This window comes from Phyllobates terribilis, unplaced genomic scaffold, assembly GCF_046119375.1.
Source record: "Phyllobates terribilis strain yellow unplaced genomic scaffold, ASM4611937v1 Scaffold_1__5_contigs__length_1240528914, whole genome shotgun sequence".
NCBI lineage: Eukaryota > Metazoa > Chordata > Amphibia > Anura > Dendrobatidae > Phyllobates > Phyllobates terribilis.
The window spans coordinates 765312982-765333640 of record NW_027362761.1 but is presented as its reverse complement, the minus strand read 5'-3'; the positions used below and the strand labels follow the sequence as shown (position 1 = coordinate 765333640).

General features: G+C 39.8%; 1 protein-coding gene across 1 annotated transcript in view; it reads left to right on the top strand.

The window, feature by feature from the left end:
- The window catches only part of LOC141171112 (uncharacterized), a 425073-nt gene that overhangs the window by 281691 nt on the left and 122723 nt on the right, over positions 1–20659 (top strand). Inside the window, exon 4 of the mRNA XM_073655195.1 lies at positions 10845–10950. Coding sequence (XP_073511296.1) covers positions 10845–10950 — 106 coding nt within the window. The remainder of the gene's footprint in view (positions 1–10844; positions 10951–20659) is intronic.

The following is a 20659-nucleotide window of genomic DNA, read 5'->3' as shown; positions in this document are numbered from 1 at the left end:
GATGAGTATTTGGTAAGTTTTGGATGTTGCAGATTTTCTGCAGCATTTCTACACCTATTTGGTAAATCAGATTACTTGTAATTTTTTTCATTTCGTTTTTGAGCTCTTTTTTACATGTGTTTTTAAATCGTTTTTTTCTGCTGCCCTTTGTCTATTTTAGGCATGCCATGTTTTAAATAAAGCTTCATTGTTTTAGATGCTTCCTGGTATTTGGCTTTGTCAAAACTTTATTGACATAGTCATGTGTAGAGACAAAAAGAAGCACCTGAGCCCATAGGGCGTCCCATGGAGATGATGTGGGGGTTGCAGGTTATGGTGATACAAGAAAAGATAAGCATATAGGGCCTTTAGAAATATAGAACCATATCAAAAACCAGTAAAATATATTTTATTAAATCAATTTAACATCAAGTATATAAACAACACATAGATGTACACACATTTATATGCTAGAAATATATCTGGGTCACAGACAAGCAGTAGGATGGGGACTATGTTTGCCCTCCATAGTTCCCTTCCTAGTCGCAGAGGTTGGCACCATAAATATGAAGCAATATGGCGCCCCCGCTCAACGAAGTTGCCCCTATGTGACCCTACTATAAACTAGGTCATCTGACTGCCAAAAACAAACGTGCAAAGTGTGTAAACAATTACTTCTAGAAAGTGAGAAAAAGAATGACAATACATAACTAACAAAGGGTAGATGCAATAAACTTAAGGGCCTGCCACAGGCATTAGACATCAGTTAATGCTCAATGACTTAAATGGACAAAACTGTATCAAGCTCACATTGGAGCATATATCCCCCATCATGAAATGATGTTTAGGTAACTAATATAACCATATCATCCTATATATACAGTGGGGAAAAAGTATGTAGTCTGCCACCAATTGTGCAAGTTCTCCCACTTAAAAAGATGAGAGAGGCCTGTAATTGACATCATAGGTAGACCTCAACTATGAGAGACAAAATGAGAAAAGAAATCCTGAAAATCACATTGTCTGATTTGGAAAGAAATTTTTTTCAAATTTTGGTGGAAAATAAGTATTTGGTCAATTACACACAAGCAAGATTTCTGGCTCTCACAGACTTCTTCTTTGAGGCTCCTCTGTCCTCCACTCATTACCTGTAGTACTGGCAACTGTTTGAACTTGTTATCAGTATAAAAGACACCTGTCCGCAACCTCAAACAGTCACACTCCAAACTCCACTATGGTGAAGACCAAAGAACTGTCGAAGGACACCAGAAACAAAATTGTAGCCCTGCACCAGGCTGGGAAGATTGAATCTGCAATAGGCAAGCAGCGTGGTGTGAAGAAATCAACTGTGGGAGCAATAATTAGAAAATGGAAGTCATACAAGACCACTGATAATCTCCCTCAATCTGGGGTTCCACACAAGATCTCACCCCGTGGGATCAAAATGATCTCAAGAACAGTGAGCAAAAATCCAAGAACCATACGGGGGGACCTAGTGAATGACTTGCAGAGAGCTGGGACCAACGTTACACAGGCTGTCATCAGTAACACACTATGTTGCCAGGGATTCAGATCCTGCAGTGCCAGACGTGTCCCCCTGCTTAAGCCATTACATGTCCGGGCCCGTCTGAAGTTTGCTAGAGAGCATTTGGATGATCCAGAAGAGTATTGGGAGAATGTCATATGGTCAGATGAAACCAAAGTAGAACTGTTTTATAGAAACACAGCTCGTCGTGTGTGGAGGACAAAGAATGCTGAGTTGCATCCAAAGAACACCATACCTATTGTGAAGTATGGGGGTGGCAACATCATGCTTTGGGGCTGTTTCTCTGCCAAGGGACCAGGACGACTGATCCGTGTACATGAAAGAATGAATGAGGCCATGTATCGTGAGATTTTGAGTGCAAACCTCCTTCCATTAGCAAGGGCATTGAAGATGAAATGTGGCTGGGGGTTTCAGCATGACAATGCTCCTAAGCACACCGCCAGGGCAATGAAGGAGTGGCTTCATAAGAAGCATTTCATAGTCCTGGAATGGCCTAGCCAGTCTCCAGATCTAAACCCTATAGAAAACCTTTGGAGGGAGTTGAAAGTCCGTGTTGCCCAGTGACAGCCCCAAAACATCACTGCTCTAGAGGAGATCTGCATGGAGGAATGGGCCAACATACCAGCAACAGTGTGTGCCAACCTTGTGAAGACTTACAGAAAACGTTTGACCTCTGTCATTGCCAACAAAGGATATATAACAAAGTATTCAGATGAACTTTTGTAATTGACCAAATACTTATTTTCCACCAAAATTTGAAAAAAAAATCTTTCCAAATCATACAATGTGATTTTCAGGATTTGTTTTCTCATTTTGTCTCTCATAGTTGAGGTCTACCTATGATGTCAATTACAGGCCTCTCTCTTCTTTTTAAGTGGGAGAACTTGCACAATTGGTGGCTGACTAAATACTTTTTTTCCCCACTGTATGTGTCTCAAGGAAGTGAAAAAACACAATGTGCAAATCATTATATGCACATAAAAAGTCTGAATGGCCCATAGATAAATAGTGTAGGTAGTACTTAACTTAATAGAATATCTTCGGACATGTCCCCCCCCCCTCTTTTGGTTATTCATGGGTTCATCAGGAATATTCCACAGTAGGGACCAGGATAGAGAGAGCTGCTACAATGAGGACATCAGCTCTTCAGGATGTGAATAGAGTGAACCCAGGCAATATGTCAGTACACTATCCTGGGGTTGTTGTGCTGAGTGCATAGCTCACTTGAAACTCTCAGCCAACAGCTCCTTCCCAATAATGGCATAAGTTAATCCAGTGTTTTTTTAATACAGTTCGCTTCCTTGGCACCAGTGGGTTGAACTGTGCCTTTCCATTAAGACAATACATGTTAGTTTTCTTTTTTCTGTTGAGAGCCGAACAGGATATTTATGTATCACCTCATGAAAGAGCCTGCCCAGCACTGAAATGCGTTGTGATTGTACATATCAATAAATGACTTTGTACCCTATCAACTGACATCTTCTTTCATCCTGGACAGACACAGTTCAACCCACAGGTGTCTGAAAACAGCACCAAGGGAGCAGGCCATATACAGACCCCATGTGAGCTATATTTTAGGGGCTTTTAGGTTAAGTGCCTACATAGTGTTTTTGTAGCATTTTTGCGTTGCTTTTACGGCTGCGAAAACGCCACGAAAACGCTTGTAAAACAGTCTGTCATGTAAAGCAGTGTGAATTCGGATGTGCTGTGCACATGATGCGCTAATTTGGGCGCCGAATTCGCATTGTGTTGCAAAACGCAGCATGACCATTTCTACTGCGATTACGCTGCAAATTCGCGGCCATTGAGGAACATTGAAACGCAGCAAACCCGCAGGTATATGTGGATTTGCTGCGTTTCAATTAAATTCAATGGCCACGAATTTGCAGCGTAATCGTGGTGCGTGTGGTACCCAGGATGAAGAGACTACAACTCCTCTTCATCCCGGCTACCACGTGGTGAAAAAAAGAAATAAAAAAGTTAAAAATAAATAAAACCTGCATACTCACCTCTCCGGCGGCCCCGGGTCTGCTCCCGGCCACGTCCTCTCCGCTTGGTGTCCCGCGGTGTACTGTGAGGACCTGCGGTGACGTCATTTAGTCACCTGATGGTCATGCGACCGCTGACGTCTGCGGTCAGGTGATGGTCGCGTGACCATCACCTGACTAAATGACGACACCGCAGGTCCTGACAGTACACTGTGGGACGCCGAGGAGAGTGGACACCACCAGGAGGAGACTGAAGGAGACCGGAGAGGTGATTATACAGGTTTTTTTTTATTTTTAACGTTTTAATTCTCTTTTTTTACTATAGATGCTGCATTTAAAGCATCAGTTGTTCACACATTATAAATCCATGCCCGTTGCATGGATTTATATTGTGTGACCAACTTGTCAAGCACTTTTCCAAGTGATGCTCAAAATCGCTTGGAAAACTGCTTGAAAAAACGCATGCGAAAACGCATGTAAAGACGCTGAAAAACGCTTCTCTCTGGCAGAAAAAACGTATGTAAAAACGCTGAAAAAACACTTCTCTCTGGCAGAAAAAACGTATGTAAATCTGCATGCGTTTTTTTCTGCCAGAGAGAGGCAAAAACGCTCTGCATCAAATCTGCTACGTGGGCGCATAGCCTTAAGCTTCCTTTTAGCCCATTTCAGTCATCATTGTGGTTTATTCTGTAGAACCTGAAATTCCTGTTTGCTATTCCTTTGTGCCTCTAGCCTACATTTCTCAAGAGGAAGGCTGTATATATCCCACAGTTCACACCCTCAGTGCTCACCCTCTCCACCTACAAAGCTCCATCTAGAGACTCCAATACAGTCCCAAGATGGATATTTCGCTGCCTACAGTGTTTACCCTTCCTTTTATTCCTCCCACTTAAATTAGTATGCGCAATCCTGACTTTCCCTTGAAGTCAGCAATGTTACATGTGCTGACACTGGCTAGCTCAATGTATTGTAGGGAAGCAATGAGTCATATAATGTAGTTATTCTAATGTAATCTAGCATTTGCTAAAGTCACAACCTGATAAGGTTACATGTTTAATGTGGAGCCTGCATATTCCCAGTCACTTATAAGTTGACAAAAATTAAAGACAATACCCCCATGACATCACTGAGATCTTTACAGAGCCCTTCAAAGCACAGACAGGAAATATCTGTACTCTGTGCTTTGAATGGACTGTAACAGGATGAAAGGAACTGGAGGTCACATGACCATATGTGACAGCTCAGGGACAGAACAGAATTTTAACAGCAAGTAAATTATGAAGTTTGTTCATTTCTGATAGGCTTTACAATGTTTTGATAATCAGTATGGTCAGAAACACCATTTCATGGTACTTAGCTAAGCACTGTTCCTGTAAAGATGGGGAGTCTGTAGTCTCATTACTGTATAGGAGCTCATTAGGGGACTCACCTGCTCCCCTGTGGGTCATTCCGTGCTGGGTGCATCTTTTATTCTTCTCGTCGGTCTTCTGTTTACCTTAGCTGCAGAGGTGATGTCCTTTGTACCCCACGTGACCACTGCAGCCATTCACTGGGCTCAACAGTAAAGTCAAAAGACTGCTAAGTCCAGTAATTGGCTGAAGCAGTCATATGTTATACACTGCCAAGGTAAACAGAAGATCAGCAGGAAAGAAGTGGCAGGGAAGAAATGGGTGAGAATAAATGATTTATTTATTTTAGCTGTATTCAAGGCTGTGTGAGGTTTTTAATTAACTTAGAAACCTTCTTTAAATTAGGAAGGAAACTGTCAGACGCTGTAAGGCGAAATATAGTATCTCCGACCTTCTCTATTTTAGGTTCTCTCCGCAGAGCTGTACACTGTGGCAATGACGGGAATAGCCAATGGCTTACTCTAATATTTCCATCAGTGGTATAGAATTTGAATTGAACAGCAGTGTTCATGCACTAGAATCTCTACAATTAAATAAGACTGTCCCCCCCCCCCCCCCAACTAACACACCATATTTTTTGGATGGGGTAACAGGACACAGGAGTCCTAGTGTTTGGACCTCCAGTAATTTAGCGCATATCACCTATCAGGTGGAGAATTGATAAATGCTTCAGATTGCAATATCCCTTTAACACTTGTAATGACTGCAGACCATTTTGTATAGAATTTTTTTTTCACTTTAATATTGAAAATCTATTGTGTTGGTCATGGTTAAAAACCTAATTAGTTCACTTCATTTTGTTGTGCAATACTAAATCAAAATGTCAAAGACATTGAATACTTTTTATAAGCATTGTATCTCTTGAGACATTTTCTAGAAGAATGACAGGGAATATGATGTTTATTTCTAAACTGTCCTCCTTTAATAGTGTTATAGATATATACCCTACAACCACCGCCAAGTGTAAAATCCCATTTTATTAATCTTGGGTAGCTCGGAACTAAGCAAAAAGCAATAATTTTTCACCTCCTGGCAAAACAATTCTCCAAGGACAAATAAATGTTATATGTGTCTGGATTAATGAAGTCAGATTTAATCAGCACATTTCCTTCAGCGATACAAGCATGACTTTTTCAATTCCAGAGGATTCTGCCTCTTCATTGTCACTTCAGAAATGAAGAAATGGATGTATGTCTATGTACAAATAACAAAGCATCTACTGATTACAATTTTAAAAATAAAACCCTCATCGAGCTACAAATTCCTTTCCTCTATATTAAGCCATCAGGAAATACAGTACATGCAGTAGGGATTTCATTACCAAATGTAGCAGGTTTCTAATACTGCTAATTAATCGTTTCACTGCAGTTTTATCTGAATTGTATGCATCATGCACTATTCAAGGCTGCATGAATACATAAATGTACAGTAAAATTTGTGTAATGCAAATCTCATTGTTCCATAGTAGTCTGCTTTATAATCTCAGATAGTCTGGCTAGTACAAGTCCTTTCCTTTTAATCAGATTAGCACAATGAGCGGTAATCAGTTTGAGAGAAGAATTTTACTGGTGGAGAGGCGCCGAATTATACTAAAGTCAGTATACAAATAGCCTTTTCAGAGAGGAAGAGGACTTGAACTCTAGCACAACCTATTGGATGTAGAAATTCTAAAAGTTACCCTTAACGAACCTTGGCACATGACTTAGGATAAGAAGCTAAACCAGAAACTTCATATGCAGACACATGTCTCAGGGTTTTTGCCCCTCGTCAGTGCAAAGCAGGAGATCTGATTTGGCCAGGTGAGAGGTCTTTGACTGGGCGTCTAAGGGAGAAAGTTTCTCCTTGTGGAGTGTGCCAATCCAGGGTAAGGAGAGTAGTCACTGGTCCATTTATTGATTTTACTAGGCACTGTGAGTCATTCAAAGTGAGAGATTTCAGAGGCTCTCCTTTCTGGCTGATAGACTGTAGGAAAACACACTGGCAGAACAAATACCCGTTGTAGGTGCCACACACTTTTGATCAGGAAATTTAAATACAGCAGTAGTGCAGTTAGTTAAAACCTTACCCCAGCTGCAGAAAGGCTATCTAAATCTCTGGGATGAAAGAGTTTCCCACTGTTACTTCAAACTGTTCTAATAATATAATATAATATATATATATATATATATATATATATATATATATATATATATATATTTAAATATATACAATCTAATATACAATGGAGTTATGGTCCAGAAACCCCTTTTTTGTGAAGAGTATTTCCCATAATAACAGTCTGAGCCATAAAATCCATTGTTATATACATTGTTATAATTATATAACCTTTTAATGATGATGGTAATATGTATTGAACAGCAATGATTAAAGAGGTTGTCTGGTCCAAATTGATAAGTCTGCCGTCTCTCTGTGTGATCAGAGCACAGCTGCGGAGGAGACGTAGAAAGTGATTTCTCCATCTCCTATATGGCGTTACTCTGCGTATATCGGACTGCACTGGGCTGACATCCGAGTGCAGTCCAATGTTTCACTCACACCATACTCGATTTGCAGCATCATGCGATTGTTATCTAATGCCGGATCGGCATGAGAAAATAATCACTGATCTGAGCTGCCCCATAGAATAACACTGGGCTGAGCGCTATGCAATATTTTATCACATAGCACTCGGCCGTGTTGTACAGTAGTGTGACTCCGACCTTAATGTTGTCTTTGTACATGATTTTTGAATAAAGTAACAAGAGTTCATCCTGAAGGACAGAGTGCCAAATTTTTTTTCAGTTGAATTTATCAAAACTTGTATTTATCAAAAATACAGGCTAAACCAGAAGACCTCTTTTTCTCAGGTCTGCCCCAAGAATAAAGTTTGAATTCAAATACCCCTTTTTATTTACAGGCTGCCCCAAAAATAAAGCATGGACCAAAATACACTTATTTATCAAGTCTATATTGAGAACACATTCTGAACTAGAACATCCTTTTTTTATAAACAGTCTACATAAGAATATGTTCTCAATCACAAAAACACTTTTAATCAATAGCGTTCCTGAAAATAACATGAACAAGAATAACCCTTTTACAGTGGGGGAAATAAGTATTTGATACACTGCTGATTTTGCAAGTTTTTCCACCTACAAAGAATGGAGAGGTCTGTAATTTTTATTGTAAGTACACTTCACCTGTGAGAGACAGAATCTTTAAAAAATCTCCAGAAAAACACATTGTATGATTTTTACATAATTAAAGGGGTTTAATCATTAGGGTGTTTTCCCACGAACAAAGTACATTTTAATGAATAGATCTTGGAACAATAATAATTTCCACAATTGGATGTGTTTAAGTAAAATGTTCCTGTGCTGAGATAATCTTATAAATGTGCCCCTGCTGTGTACTGTGTAATGGCTGTGTCTGACCGTGAAGGAACATGGTCTGATCATACCACATCTCCTGGGCAGGGAGGAAGCAAAAGACTATACAGACTTTACAGCACCGGATCTCAAATTATTCTTTTAAAGTAAAACATTGTTTAAAAACTGGCACAGAAATGTTTTACCTCACAGAAAATGTCAGCTGTGATCCCATGCTGTAATGTCTATCCTCTTTTTTGCTTCCCCTCCCTGCCCAGGAGATGTGGTATGCTCAGACCATGTCCTTGTACAGTCAGACACGGCCATTACGCAGTACACAGCAGGGGCACATTTATAAGATTATCTCAGCACAGGAACATTTTATTTAAACACATCCAATTGTAGAAATTATTATTATTCCAAGATCTATTAATTAAAATGAACTTTTGTTTGTGGGAAAACCCCTTTAACTTGCATTTTATTGAATGAAATAAGTATTTGATACAATAGAAAAACTTAAAGAGAACCTGTCAGCAGGATTTTGCTAAGTAAACTACAGGCAGTGTCATGTTGAAGCTGCTGCACTGATTAATATGATACTTGATGTGAAGAAATCCATCTTGTGGTTCTTCTGAAATCAGTGTTTGCAGTTTTGAGTTAATGAGATGCACGTGCCCCGGGGCGGGACTGTAGGCAGGATCTTTCCTTGGTGCTCTAGGCCAGATCAGCAAGATAAGACCTGCCCCGCCTTTTATGTTTCTCTACTACATCCTTTGGTTAATAAATTCTTTCAATAGTGACTCTTTTGGGAGGGGCCCTAAAAAGGGTGGTACTGTTAAACAAGTGTCTTGACTGGGCCAGGCTCCACTTCCTGTGCTGTGCTCCATATAAGGTTTTACAAGTTGCCTGGCGTATCTCAGTGACATCATCTCTCTAGGCATCTGAAAAGGGATCATTCACCAGTTTTAGCATGTTAAACTGGCCACATCATGGAATAGTGGCTGCACAGCTGAATCAAACATAGGTTTTTTATTTTTTTTTATTTCTCCTCTCCATAGCTTGTAAAGTTTAGGTTAAAATTTATCATAAGCCCAACTGGATGTTACCAGATATTTTTCTCTAGGGTGTGTACTTTTTCCCCTGTATGACACTGACCAATCATAAACAGGCAGCAACATACAGGGGAAAAAAAGCATTCTCCCAAAATAGCTTTCAACAGCCATTCTCCTGTTAGAGACGTATTGACACACAGCCCTGCTCTCATTGATCTCATTGCAGAGCTGCATGTGATTACAAGTTGCCAGGAGCAGAGCAGAGATTAATGTGATTACTACTACACTTATTACATTTTTAGCAAAAGTATCAAAACATAAAAAAGCAGTATAAATGGTCAGTGAGCTCACAGTCTTTGACCGTGTAGATGAAATGCTTCCCTCAGAGCTGATGAGCCAACTGATTGGTTTCAACACTGTTGATGTCATGTCAGGGCGCAGTCAATACAGGACACTGTATTGACTGTGCCAGAGATGCTTTATCAATTAACAAAATTTAAAATGAATGAATACAAAATAAATCTAAATCAAATTAATATTTGTTGTGATCACTCTTTTGCCTTCAAACCAGAATCATTTCTTCTAACTACACTTGCACACCGTTTTTAAAGGCACTCAGCAGAGAGGTTGTTCCAAACATCTTGGCGAACTAACCACAAATCTTCTGTGAATGTAGGCTTGTGCAAATCTTTTCATGTAATCCTGCACAGACTCACTAATATTGACATCAGGGTTCTGTGGGGACCACATCATGACTTCTAGTACTCCTTGTACTCATTAACGCTGAAGATCTTAATGACACTGACTGTATGTTTGGGGTCTTTGACCTACTGCACAATAAATTTGGAGCTAATTAGATGCCTCCATGACGGTACTGCATGTTTTATAAGTATCTGCCGGTATTTCTCCGCAATGAGGACACAATTAATCCTGTCCAAACCATTTGCTAAAATGCAGCCCCAAACTTATAAGAAACCTCCAGCATGCTTCACTGTATCCTGCAGATTTATTATTGTACTACTCTCCAGCACATAAAAATGTCATATAACCACATAATCATAAGTGCATGGTCTTTTGCAATATCACCCTTCCATATCCCATGAAGAACTTTCACAATGTCCTGTACCTCATCCTATCAGTTCATTTTATGGGTGTAACAAACACCAGAATTACCAATATTGTATTTTCTAGTATAACCAGTACGTCATGTGCAATATTTTTAGAATGAACGACCTTGGCAGCATCAATAAAGTGTGACGAAAAAGGGCATTCAGGCATCCACTTCTATAACACTTTTAATAATCTAAAAAGAGTACTGAAGTCCAAAGAACCTGAAGAAAAACCCCAAAAACAGATGTTTATTTACCGAGATGTGTTAAAGACAAGAATAAATTTGTTTCGTAGTGTGGTATGCAACTTAAATAGAAATGTCACATTCATAAAATTGGCTAAATAAAAAATACAATTGGAAAAGTTAAATGAAAATGCAGACAGCCTGACATAAATATTTGCCTTTATTTCAGCTATGTCAACAAATTCCCATTGTGAATGATGAAGTTATAACATTTCAAGCATATTGCAGTGCTGTGTCCTGGTTATCCAATGCACCCCAAGAAAGCAAAATCAGAGGTAAGCAAAAAGAGAAATGCCTTGTGGAATACAGACAGAGAAGAGTGCACAAATTCTTAATTCATACAGTATTACAGTATAATGAATAACCATCATAAATTACTTTTAAAAAGGTTTTTCAGTCCTGAGAAACTTTTCAGCAAGCAGTGCAGCGTCCCAAATCGTAACAGTGTGTTAAATACACACTTGATTCCCGATTCAAGCAATCATCAAGTGACTGCAAGTATGCTAACTAGCTTCTCATCAGCTTCTTCAACAGAACATTGAGAGAAGCAAATGAGAAGGTAGTTGGTACGTGACCGTAATTATACAAATCGCATACTTATCATCAAGTGATAACTGCTCAAACCGGCAAGCATAGCTAAAGCCTAATGCTGTGTACATTACACAGTTTAAGGGCACGTGCACATGGCATCTTTTAAACCTGGGCAAACCTGGCGTTTTTTGCGACTTTTTCATCATTTCCTAAGTACTGGAGTTTATCAGTTGTTTTTTTCTCCACTGAACTATCAAGAAACACTTATCTGAAGCGAAATCGTGCCGGGAAACAAAAAACCTTTCTGGGAATCTTACGTGAGTCTTTTGAGCCTTCCCATTGACTTGTATTGTAATGTATAGAGCATCTTCCAGCAGTAGATGCCTGAAGATTGGTCAGGTCTCTTCTTTCAGCCTCTTGGCATCTTTTGAAACCTGAAGCAGATAAAGGGAATCTATTCCCAGGTTTTTGCTGCCTCATCTGAGAGCAGCCTGATGTAGGAAAAGAGACCCTGAATCCAATGATTTATCACTTAGCTTAATGCTCTTAGATGTAGAATGCAGCAGAGCTGAGAAAGCTAATCCTGCCCACACCAGGCTCTGTATTTTCATTGTCTATTGACAGTAGGCTGCTTATCACAGGGGGAGGGGGTGGAGTCGGACTAGCATGCACACGCTGCTGTAGCTGCTGTAGTCAGTGCAATGATAATCACCAGGTAATAAAACCATAATTGTAAGTAAACAGCACACAGCCTGACAAATGACGCATCCTTAAAATCTGTATTTCAGCCGCTATCTCCTGCTGTCCTCAGATTACATAGCAAAAACGTGCTCACAGATTCCTTTTAAAACACACTCAAAATATTGGACATATATACAATAAGTCGCTTTTACAATGAAAGGCATATGTTTATTCTTTTGAGCATTTTCTGTGCTCTTTTTCAGGTGGATTTTGGGGTATATCTACCTGAAAAAGTCCTTGTGTGCACATACCATTAGGATTCAACAATCTGCCGTGATTGCTCACAATTTACACAGGGTTAAAGAACCCCTTTAAAGCATGACATTTGCTATAATTGTTTAGTATAAATCTGTAGTTTAAATGAATACATTACACTTTGAAACAGAACTAGAGTAATACAGTAAAAGTCAGGGAGGAGGGGGATGCAGCTGCAGCCTATTTGAGTATCAGTGAAACAGCAAAAAGAGTAGAAAAGGAACAGCAGTAGGAGCCAAAGCAGACTGCATAGCTGGCTCATTAAGAAAATGTACGTTCACTTACAAAATTGATAAAGAGGAAGAAAACATAGTGGCCACATATCAACATATTACTGTACATCTTATACACATTTACAGCTGCCTTTTTAATAATCATGCAGAACAAAGTCATCAGGAAAAAAACGCATGCATGGAGTCGTCTAACATTATTCCCAAATACGATGGTACTTTACTTCAATGAGGTCATGCATGAGGTCCTAATTTTCATGTCAGTTTTTTCTGCAGAATCTAAATAAAAATTGAAGCATGCCCTACACAGGATAAGCAATTTTTTTATCTAGTGTGCCAAATAAAAAAAACATATCTGAAGTATTTAGTGTGCTGTGCAATTTGAATGTCATATAACACACACTGAGGGTTTATTCACATGGGCCAAATGCAGAGCGGATTTTCCATATGGAAAGTTCACTACATATTAGGAAAAGTTTCCGTAAGGAGTTTTTGGTGTATTTTTAATTCTATGCATTTTCACTGTGCAAAGAACACTGTGCAACATGTATTGAATTGATAGAAATCATATTCCCGCTGTGCATTTTTTTTATGCAACGTAAACTGGCGTGCAGTGCGCTTATGAAATCCACAACATGTCATTTTGCAAGAACAGTAAGCTTTATGTGACAATTTTCCCCATAGAATTGCATTAGATGGCGAAAATCCGCAGGTGAAAAATGCCTATGTGTTATTAGATCCCTTCCTTTGTAAAAAAAAAAGCACTAAAAATGCATATAATCTGCACATGACCGAATCAATAAAGTTTTTTGTCAAAGCCAACTATCAGGAAGTATCAAAAACAAAGCAGCTTGATTTAAAACATGACAAGCAAAAAATACAACGTCAAAAACGCAGCAAAAACACATGTAAAAAAAAAAAAAACACACTCAAAAACAGAAATAACCTAATGCACTTAATAGGTGCCGAAATGGTGCAGAAATCTGCAACATCAAAAACTCCCCAGGAGCTCATTGTGGGAACATAGCCTTACAATAGCAGCATTGTGAATGAGATTTAAGGAAAACATTTCAACAAATTTTGGAGCAGATCTACAAATTTGTAAAAAAGTAGTCTGTCAATTTCTGCAATGCGGAGGAGAAGATCTGTGTAATGTACTATCTACAAAGCTTGAATATCTCTATCTATCCAGGAAGAGGGCACATACTGGGGAGGACACTGGGCTATCCTCCCATGATGTACCTTCTGCCTTTACATGTATAGATGACATATGCAAATACACATATAAGTACACATTTTTCACACAAGCATGAACAGAGCCTTATACACATGTAAAAAGAATAGCATTCTATGGAATATATATTCCTGCTTTATTTTATTTTTTTTAACAAAGAACAAAACAAACCACTGAGAACATACCCTATGAAAGGAAATAAGCCGTTGTATGCTGCAAAGTCTGTCATTTAATCCTCTTACTTGTCTAGTCAACTAGGTTTTTTCTTTGTTTTGACCTTGCCATATTCGACAGAAACAACCTTAGTATTATTTTTATGTAACCTTTGCAATGTGAGGTCTTATTTTTTGAGATAATATTTTTTGGAACAATTTTATCCTACACATATATAAGCATTACATTTATATCAATTTTTATTGTGGGTTAAATGCAATGTATAATAGTAACTGCATCATTTTATTTATGCCATTGACTGATCACCGAAAAATAATGTGTATCATGTGGGTGGGACTGTTAAAAATACAGAAAAAAATATGTCTGTGTTTTGTTACTGATGCATAACATTTCTCTAAAAAGTGTTTTAGTAAATGCTTTTACTGAAATGCTATTTACATTGTTATTTTTTAGCAATTTTCTCGAACAAAAATTTGACTGGCAAGGCCCCTTAGACATTAGATGGCTGTCGACCGAACGATGCCTCAGTCAGACATTTGGCCAAAAGCCTTCTCAGCCATCTCTCCCATGTTCTATATGAGAAAGCAGCCGACAGACAGTTATTCCAGTTTATCTCTTGGAAAACAAAGAGATCGGCAGTCCGAAATCAGACATGACTGATTGACATCTCCCCCGATGATCAGTTGGCCGGCACCCACATATACACCAGAGTGTGGAATGAACCCTTCAATATCATCGGGTGCAGCTGAAATGAGTCTGATGTGTATGTGGGCAATACTTTTCAGATTTTTTTAACCCCTTACTGACATATCACATACTTTTACTTTACTTTTCTTTGATGCAAACTCAGTAACTGAGCTTGCATCATTGCGGGCAGACTGTGGCTGTGTTATTCAGCCTGTCTCTAACAGCAGCGGGTGAAGCTGCTCTTAACCTTTTAAATACCGGTGTCAATATCTGGCAGCAGCATTTAAAGTTTGCAATCATAGGGTGCCGACCGGTGGCTATAACAGCTAGGGATATGCTAATGTGCCAGCATGTAGCTGGGCTTCATAAGAGACCATGATTTTTACTACAGTCCTGCTCATCGTAATTGGCACTCATGAAGTTTAAGTACATAATGTGGAATATCTCCTGAAAAAAATGAATCAAGTGAAACAGTTTTTTTGTATAGAGCACTCGTGTTAAATGCAAAAGAGCAAATGATAAACAATAATTTAAATGGGAGGGAAAAATAGAAAAACCTAAAGCTTGCTGTGACACTGGTATTGGCACTCTTTACATTAATTTAGTATGGAAACACATTTTGACCCGCCTGTGGTAAATCACAAAAGAGATTCATCTGTGATTAATTGTCATGTGACATGAATTAGCCAGTGAATTTAAAAAGCCACATGGTAGGCCCTGTTCCTTTGTCACAATTGTGAAGACAAAGGAGCTGTCTCAGGACATCAGAACTGCTATTATTCGCAAACACAAGACTTCCAAAGAGTATAAGGCCATTTCCAAAGAACTGGGTATCCCAGTTTCAACAGTGTGAAATGTTATTAAGAAGTTTGCCAAGCATGGAACCGTCAAGAACTTCTCTGGGCATGGGGGAAAGAGGAAAATTGACAAGTGATGTCTTCAAAGGTTGGTGCAAATGGTGGAAAAAACACCACATCAAACATCCAAAGACCCGAAGACCAACCTGAAACAGTGTGGGGTCATGGTTTCAACAAGTACCGTATGCCTCACACTAAACGAAGCAGAGCTTTATGGGTGAAGGCCAAGGAAGAAACCATTGCGGAAGAAAAGACATAAAAAGGAACAAGTGATCTTTGCCAACGAGTACCTTGACACACCACAATCCTCCTGGGAAAATGTTCTGTGGACAAATTAAACAAAAATAGAGCTTTTGATAATGCAAAGCAACAGTTTGTTTACAGTCGGCCCAATGAAGCTTATAAGGAAAATATCACCTTACCAACAGTTATGCATGGTGCAGGATCCATAATGCTGTGGGGTTGCTTTGCTGGGTCTGCTACTGGAGGCCTTGACAGTATCACAGGAATGATGAAATCAGAAAATTATCGAGATTTTAGAGCGAAATGTCCTACCCAGTGTAAGAAAACTTGGTTTGAGTCGAAGACCATGGGTCCTCCAGCAAGACAATGACCCAAAGCACACATCCAAAAGTACACAGGAATGGTTGAAAAAGAAAAAAAATCGACTGTTTTAAAACGGCCAGTAATGAGTCCTGACCTCAATCCCATTGAAAATCTTTGGGGTGAGCTGAAATCTGCCATTGGGAAAAGGAGCCCTGCAAACATTTAAGAGCTTGAACAAACTGCAAAGGAAGAGTGGGGGGAAATTCCAGCTGAGAAGTGCAAGAAGCTTATAGATGGCTACAAGAAACTTTTGGAGCCTGTCACTAATGCCAAAGGGTATGCAACCAAGTATTAATTAGGGGTGCCTTTATTGCTACAGATGCTGTTTATTCTGTTTCTTCTTTTAAATTGCAACATGGAAGTTGAAAAACAATGTTTTATTGTTGTATTACTTTGGACCACTAATTAAAAAATCCTGAGGATGTAACTTTGGTACATTTCCATTTATTTCTGAAGATATTGTACAGTCTATGAAAAAAATGAAGGGGTGCCAATAATGGTGAGCAGCACTGTATATACCGCTATACTATGTACAAGCAATTGGACAATCACAAGTTAAAGTCTCCTAAGGGGACTAAAGAAATAAAGTTAAAAAAAAATCTTTAAAAGTAATAATAAAAAAAAATTGAATCACCCCCTGTTCTTCATTCAAATTAAATAGTAAGAATTAAAAAAGAAACATATTTGATATCGCTGCTGCATCCATAAAAATCCAATATGTCAAAATACAATATCAATGAACCCCACTGATAAAGACCATAAAGAGAAAAAATTAAAATGCCCGAAATGCAGGGTTTTTTATTCATCACAACGCCGCAAATAAATGCTATAAAATGTGATCAAAATGTGTCTACCAAAGAATGATATTAGTGATGAGCGAACGCGCTCGCCACTACTCGGTACTCACCCGAGCATCATGGTGCTCGACAAGCTCGGAGCTCGGCGAGTATTTCCGGGTTGCTCGGGCGGGAACTCAGGTCCCCTCCCTGCATGTTTGGCGCTCTTTAGAGAGCCAATGAACATGCAGGGTTGCATGCCATGCACAGTAATGCTGTAGCCATGTTGGTTGTGGCATTACAGTGATTGGCTGGCCACACAGCGTCATCAGGTCTATATAAGACCTGGTGCCGCCATGCTGGTCACAGTCACTCCAAATCAGACAGTGTAAGGAGTAGAGATGAGCGTTGTTCTACTCGAACTGTTCGCCAATCTCAAATTCGAGCTGTTTTGGGCGGTGTTCGAGCCGTTCGGCAAACACGAACAATTTGAGAAAAATTCGGCTGTTCGAGGTTATGTTCGATAACTGTTCGTGCACCAAAATCATAACTGGATTTTTTCTCAGTAATGATGAAAATTAATGTTAATACGCAGTTTGAGTGTACAGCGGGGTGGGGGGAGGGGCAGGGGATGGATCTCTGCAGGAACAATGAAGATCTCCATTTTTTTTTCTCTTTCCCGCATTTGCAGTGGGGAGGTGCAATCTGTCAGCCTATCAGCAGCGCACACACGGAGCGAAGTGCTTTTTTTCACACAAGCAAGGGCATGTGTCATTGGCAGTGTATGTCACATGTCCTTGCCCTATAAGACCCAGCCATTTTCCCCGTCGCCACCATTTTCTCACTGCTGCAGCTGCGTGTTAGACGGCACCGCTGTTGCTGTGTGCGCTATACCTTGTTAATTTCAAGCCAATTTTCGCACAAATCTACAGATAGCTTGGGAGTAGGGAATAGTTGTGATTGCAGTCCTTTTAAGGACTAGGTTACAGCATTTCCTACGACTTTTATCAGGCAGGTCTGTGCTCTTAAATAGATCGGTTGTGGGAGTAAAGACTAATTGTAATTGGAGTCCTTTTCAGGACTAGGTTACATGAGTTCCTATCAGTTTTTGCCAGGCAGGTCTGTGCCAGTGCTGTGCAAGTTTTTTTCACAGCATTTGGCTGAATCTAGCAAAGCTAATCCTTTTTGGCCTATTGCAGAGTGTGTTAGTCAGTGGAGTAGCCTATCTGTGTTGCAAGATATAACACCTGTGTATAGAATACCAATTTTTTTACTGCACCTAGTGAAGTAAAATCTTTTGGGCATAGCATCATTCTATTAGTCCATCTATACTGACCTCCATCAGGTTGCAAACTGAATATAATTTTTTTCTGCATCTAGCTCTGAAAAAATATTTGGGCTTCTAGCAGTGTGTGGGACTTGGTCTATTAGTCCATCTATACTGACCTCCATCAGGTTGCAAATTAAAAATATTTTTTTTCTTCATTTAGCTCTGAAAAAATATTTGGGCTTCTAGCAGTGTGTAGGACTTGTTCTATTAGTCCTTCTATACTGACCTCCAGCAGGTTGCAAATTGAAAATAATTTTTTTCTGCATCTAGCTCTGAAAAAATATTTGGGCTTCTAGCAATGTGTGGGACTTGGTCTATTAGTCCATCTATACTGACCTCCATCAGGTTGCAAATTAAAAATATTTTTTTTCTGCATCTAGCTCTGAAAAAATATTTGGGCTTCTAGCAGTGTGTGGGACTTGGTCTATTAGTCCATCTATACTGACCTCCATCAGGTTGCAAATTAAAAATAATTTTTTTCTGCATCTAGCTCTGAAAAAATATTTGGGCTTCTAGCAGTGTGTGGGACTTGGTCTATTAGTCCATCTATACTGATCTCCATCAGGTTGCAAATTAAAAATAATTTTTTTCTTCATTTAGCTCTGAAAAAATATTTGGGCTTCTAGCAGTGTGTGGGACTTGTTCTATTAGTCCTTCTATACTGACCTCCAGCAGGTTGCAAATTGAATATAATTTTTTTCTGCATCTAGCTCTGAAAAAATAGTTGGGCTTCTAGCGGTGTGTGGGACTTGGTCTATTAGTCCATCTATACTGACCTCCATCAGGTTGCAAATTAAAAATAATTTTTTTCTGCATCTAGCTCTGAAAAAATATTTGGGCTTCTAGCAGTGTGTGGGACTTGGTCTATTAGTCCATCTATACTGACCTCCATCAGGTTGCAAATTAAAAATAATTTTTTTCTGCATCTAGCTCTGAAAAAATATTTGGGCTTCTAGCGGTGTGTGGGACTTGGTCTATTAGTCCATCTATACTGACCTCCATCAGGTTGCAAATTAAAAATAATTTTTTTCTGCATCTAGCTCTGAAAAAATATTTGGGCTTCTAGCAGTGTGTGGGACTTGGTCTATTAGTCCATCTATACTGACCTCCATCAGGTTGCAAATTAAAAATAATTTTTTTCTGCATCTACAGTACCTCTGAAAAAATATTTGGGCTTCTAGCAGTGTGTGGGACTATTTGTATTAGTCCATCTATACTGACCTCCATCAGGTTGCAAATTCAAAATAATTTTTTTCTGCATCTAACCCAGCCAATAGTTTTGGCCTAATACCACAGTTTGGCCACTCAGCTCTGCTCGGTTACCATCCATTGTTTTTTTTGTGCAAACAACTCCAGAGTTGTGAATTAGTTAACCACCAAAATGAGTGGAAAAAGGCCTGCTGCTGGTGGAAAGGGGAATAGGCGTGTTGGGAAGGGGAAAAAAGGTTGTGTCCATGGGGTAGGTGTTAAAGCAACAGTAACATCTGCAGAAGAAAGACCATCTTCCAGCCAAACTAAAATGTCTACTTCTTTTAGCGGACAATGTGATAAGATCCCTTTCTTACGGCCACGCCAATCGCTACAAATTCCAGATGAGGCACAAAAACAGCAGGTGCTTCAACGGATATCAAGTGCTCCTTTAAGTGGGCTCTCCTCCACATCAACTTCAACATCACAAATACTCCAGTCCTCAAAGGTGTCACCCAAATCGCACTTGCTTCCTCACAGCTCCCAAATCTCCAGCTGCCCGTCTGAGTATGAGGTAGAACAGATGGTTGAGTCTGCAGAGCTGTTTACTCATACTATAGCCTGGGAATCAGAGGTCGACTCCAGCGCTTCTGTGAATCCAGACGAGGAAATGATCTGCACTGATGCCCAGAATCTTTATGAGTCGGATCCAGGACCAGACGCAGAAGGTTCTGACCATAATGTAGACCCTCATTCCCAAACTGTAACTCCTGTTGGTGGAGACAATGAGGAAGACGATGATAAGACTCAAATACCTGATTGGAGCGACAACTTTAGTTTTTTGTCAGGGCAGGAACAGGTTGGCTCTGAGGACGACGGGTGTGATAACGCACAGGGTGATGATGATGAGGTCGGAGATCCCACTTACTGTCAACCCACAGTCAGCCAAGAGATGAGGTCAGCAGAGGAGGTGGAGGAAGATGCTAGTGACGACGAGGTCAGGTTGCGCCTTCCTGGACAGAGACGTAGTACTGGAAGCACGTCAACAACTGCATCCTCAAACACAACTCTGCCTCTCACCACAAGTCGTGGTGGCTCTTCAGGTCGCATGGGTGCTAAGCCTTGCATAGCCTGGGCATTTTTTCAGATCGATAAAGATGACCCAACTCGTGTTATCTGTAACATTTGTCAGCAAAAGCTAAGTAGAGGCCAAAAAATACATAGTTTGAGTACTTCATGCATGAACCGGCACATGGACATGAAGCATAAGTTGCAGTGGGAAGCTCAGTGTGCTACAATGCGGCCTAGCCGGCCGGGCCAATCACCGTCTGCCATATCTTGTGCATCCGCGGCCTCTTCATCCTCTGTGACTGGG